General features: G+C 36.4%; 1 protein-coding gene across 1 annotated transcript in view; it reads right to left on the bottom strand.

Moving 5' to 3' along the window:
* LOC104704220 (putative pectinesterase/pectinesterase inhibitor 24) overlaps positions 1-1,464 on the bottom strand; it is a 2,936-nt gene extending 1,472 nt beyond the window's left edge. The window contains exons 1-2 of the mRNA XM_010420342.1: positions 415-1,464; positions 8-307 (exon numbers count right to left, since the gene is read on the bottom strand). Of these exons, the coding sequence (XP_010418644.1) occupies positions 8-307; positions 415-1,420 (1,306 nt within the window). The 5' untranslated portion in view covers positions 1,421-1,464. The remainder of the gene's footprint in view (positions 1-7; positions 308-414) is intronic.

Here is a 4,702-nt window from a genome sequence, read left to right as displayed (position 1 = left end):
TCATTACGTCCCTGAGCCGTGATTGTGATTTGTTGTCCTTTCATTGGCCGGCGAGGGAGGATCCGGCAGTTTTGGAGAACTGCAGCTGAGTTACCGAAGATGAAATCGACTGTTCCAATGATGGTGCAGTCACGGTAGAATTGGCGTTGTGCATGCACGTAGAGCGTGTCTTGGTATGCGTTCATTGTGCAACGGTATAAGGCAGCGAGATCTGCGCTTACCATTAGAGCTACGGCTTGGTGTTTGGATGGACCGGCTGTGTTGATGAAGCCCATGTCTCTTGCCATGAACCCTTTTCCAAACACAGCTGCACAATACAGAACAGAGTAAAAAACAGAGCATAAAAGATACCAACTATGACATGAGCCACTTTCTTGGATGATAAGTAATGATATTGTGTTGTTTGAACTTTACCGAATGTTGCGGTCTTAAAAGTGGGAGTTCCATCAATGACATTGAGTCTACCAGAGACAATACTCTTGCTTTCTCCATCTCCGACCACCACAACGTTCCACATCTTCTTCTCGACCCTCACATTCTCAAAATAAACTCCTTTCTTCACATATATAATCGTCCTCTTCTCACTCTTCTCAGGCACATCCTTTAGAGCTCTACTTATGGTTCTGTACTTCCCCGAACCATCCTTCGCCACCACGATGTGCGCCACTTTCTTCAAATCCGTGCTCTGCAACAATCTCCTACCCACGTGGAAACCCACCTCCACGTCAGCGGTTGTCAACAGACGCCTTCGGAGTGTGAACGAGTCAGCGATCTTTCCGAGCCATGTGATGATCGCTAAGGCGTTACTCGTCATCTCTGTTGAGTTCTTGAGATGACTTTCTCCGAACGGCTTCATATCTGGAGACAACGTTTCCACGCACGTCTCTTGATACGTCTCGGCCGAGCTCAGCCATGTACGGAGGTCATCGACTAGCTCAGGTACCGTTACGTCACCGTTTGATGATGACGTTAACGTGTTGTTGAGGTTATCTATCGTTAGGTCAAGAAGCTCAGCGCATGCATCCATGGTGATGTTGCTCTTTTCATCGTTGGAGGAAGAGAATGCGTTGAGAGCTTTTGAAACTTCGGCGATTGTGATTTTGACTGCGAATTTGAAGAGCTCTTCTGGATTGAGACTGCTCGCGTTTGGAGCTGATCGAAAGGTTTCCATACATTTGTCTTTGTGCAACGTAACGTCGCAAACGGCTTTAATGGATGCGGAGATTGAGTCTCCGTTGTTCTTGATCTCCACTGTCTCTGATGACTTCTTATGAGCCATGGTTCCCAACACGGCTCCGACCACGATTATGGCAAGAACTATTAGTGATACAGCAATGATTGCAATTCTCTTCCTCGTCTTACGACGAGCTTCGAGCATTACGTGTTCACACTCGTCGACTTTGCCGTAAGTGGAGGACATCTTCGTTATTCCTCCTTCTCTCTCTTTTTTCTCTTTTCTTTTGAAGTTTCGTGCTAGTTTATGTTTGGAGATGTTGGAGAGTCATATAAATACATAGAAAAAGATATAATAATTTGAATAGACCTTAACCAACTTACGTGCGAGGCACAAAGGGGATTTAGAATTCTCGCTTTAAAATACCAAGAATGTATTAAGTGCTTCTCATGTTTTATGTACCATATATATAAGCATGTCGGCGTCGACGGCGTGAAACATTCTTGTTTAAGATTGGCCACTATAGCACTATGTTTTCGGTTGGATTTAGGTTTTAAAGAGGCGTATAATAGATGGATATGAACATCATGAGCTGTCCCGCAATAAAACATGTTGTTGCTGATACTTTCTTCTCGGTTCCTTCTTCTCTTTCGTCCATAACCCGAGCTTTGAGAAGGAAGAGGTAAGAGGGCCCTATGGAGAATGTGGTCAGAAATCCATAACAGAGTCCGAAATGTAATAATATCGATTCATAATAGATTCATATTGATACAGAAGAAANATTCATTTTTTAATCAAATTAAAGGGTTTACCCCATTTTTTGTTTGAGGTGAATTCAAAATTGTTCGAATAGTGTAATCGTCAATTACTGACATTGGTAAACGACCCAAAGCTATTTGATTATAATTCAATTCGTGACGATCATAAGTGGAAAATTCATATTCTTCAGTCATTGACAAACAATTTGTTGGACAATACTCAACACAATTACCACAAAATATACAAATTCCAAAATCAATACTGTAATTAAGCAATCGTTTTTTTCGAATATTAGTTTCCAATTTCCAATCAACAACAGGCAAATCTATAGGACATACTCGAACACATACTTCACAAGCAATGCATTTATCAAATTCAAAATGGATTCGACCGCGGAAACGTTCTGATGTTATTAATTTTTCATAGGGATATTGAATAGTTACAGGTAAACGATTTGTGTGGGATAAGGTAATCATGAAACCTTGACCAATATACCTTGCACCTCATAGGGTTTGTTGACCATAATTCATGAACCCGGTTATCATAGGAAGCATATTGTAATTATCTCTGAATAATTTTATCTTTGTTTCTTTCTCTTGTTTTAAAAAATAATGAATATATTGGATTCGTTTTCAATTTAGAGCAAAAAGAGTTGGAAAGAAATTGTTAATAATAGATTACCAAGGAAAATAGATAAAAGAAATTTCCATCCAAAATTTAATAGTTGATCCATTTTAGAAAAGTTTTTTTTTGTNGCAATTCTCTTCCTCGTCTTACGACGAGCTTCGAGCATTACGTGTTCACACTCGTCGACTTTGCCGTAAGTGGAGGACATCTTCGTTATTCCTCCTTCTCTCTCTTTTTTCTCTTTTCTTTTGAAGTTTCGTGCTAGTTTATGTTTGGAGATGTTGGAGAGTCATATAAATACATAGAAAAAGATATAATAATTTGAATAGACCTTAACCAACTTACGTGCGAGGCACAAAGGGGATTTAGAATTCTCGCTTTAAAATACCAAGAATGTATTAAGTGCTTCTCATGTTTTATGTACCATATATATAAGCATGTCGGCGTCGACGGCGTGAAACATTCTTGTTTAAGATTGGCCACTATAGCACTATGTTTTCGGTTGGATTTAGGTTTTAAAGAGGCGTATAATAGATGGATATGAACATCATGAGCTGTCCCGCAATAAAACATGTTGTTGCTGATACTTTCTTCTCGGTTCCTTCTTCTCTTTCGTCCATAACCCGAGCTTTGAGAAGGAAGAGGTAAGAGGGCCCTATGGAGAATGTGGTCAGAAATCCATAACAGAGTCCGAAATGTAATAATATCGATTCATAATAGATTCATATTGATACAGAAGAAAATGTTCTCTATCGATTCAACAAGTGCTGTACTTAATGGGAAAGCGATAGAGAAAAAGAAAAAAAAACGAAGATTTGTAAACGATTTGTGTGGGATAAGGTAATCATGAAACCTTGACCAATATACCTTGCACCTCATAGGGTTTGTTGACCATAATTCATGAACCCGGTTATCATAGGAAGCATATTGTAATTATCTCTGAATAATTTTATCTTTGTTTCTTTCTCTTGTTTTAAAAAATAATGAATATATTGGATTCGTTTTCAATTTAGAGCAAAAAGAGTTGGAAAGAAATTGTTAATAATAGATTACCAAGGAAAATAGATAAAAGAAATTTCCATCCAAAATTTAATAGTTGATCCATTTTAGAAAAGTTTTTTTTTGTTATTTTTTTTCGTGAACCACCTAAAATTTCAACTAAAAAATGAAATAATTTTTCATTATCTTCATTGACGTAATCTTGTATACACTATGTAGAAAACATCATAATATCCAAGTGTGTAGCTTTACAAATTTGTATGGGTTTACCGATTTTTTTTGAACGAGTTGTATCGTTTAGTTTACAAAAATTAATTGGAAGCATATTTAAGTTTTTTAATTTGTGCTCAATTTATTGTTCTTTTCCTTTTTTCTTTGGGGTTATTTATTCACGTTCACCCATGGTCTTTTTTTTTTTCGTTCATATTTGTTGTGAGGACCGTCTACCAGAACCAATAGTCAACAAATCAATTATTACTTATAAAATCGTATAAATGTAACGAATGAAAAATAATAATTTCACAAATGCATGTCGTTTGGAATGAATGCATTTTGTTTTTAGACATAGATTTACTTGATTCGTTAGTATTAAAAACTATAAATCCGTTGAAATCCTACACTTTGACATTACAATATTTATATTGTCAACATTTGGATGGTTAATTAATTTTGATACATAGCTGTCAAAATAATATTTATACCAATTAAAAAATTAATCGATTCATTTGTTCACCCCCCTGACATTGTCGGCAGATGTTTTCTCCTGCTCCTATTATAGAACTTTTCAAACCATGTTTTTGAGCAATAATGACAAAATACATGTACAACTTGTATTGACCTTTAATTTTAATCTTTCCGCTGAGCCAGAATATATATAATCAAATTCTTGTCTCTAATTTAGTTAATCTGCCAGGATTATAAAATACAAGAATCACATTGCTAAAATGTAGTACTTAAAAAAAAATGTAGTACTTAACAAATGATACATAAGAGGATTTGATGTGTGTTGTTGTTGTTGCTTAATAAAAAGACTGATTTACATGAAAATTAGCATAAGATTAACCAAGCCTTTTTTATAAACCAAGGGATAAACTAAAAAGGCTGGATATAATTAGACGTGTTACCAAACAGCACCCAAATTTG

This window comes from Camelina sativa, chromosome 1 (genome assembly GCF_000633955.1).
Source record: "Camelina sativa cultivar DH55 chromosome 1, Cs, whole genome shotgun sequence".
Taxonomy (NCBI): Eukaryota; Viridiplantae; Streptophyta; class Magnoliopsida; order Brassicales; family Brassicaceae; genus Camelina; species Camelina sativa.
Note: the sequence above shows the minus strand (reverse complement) of the source record. Positions and strands in the feature narration are given on the sequence as shown.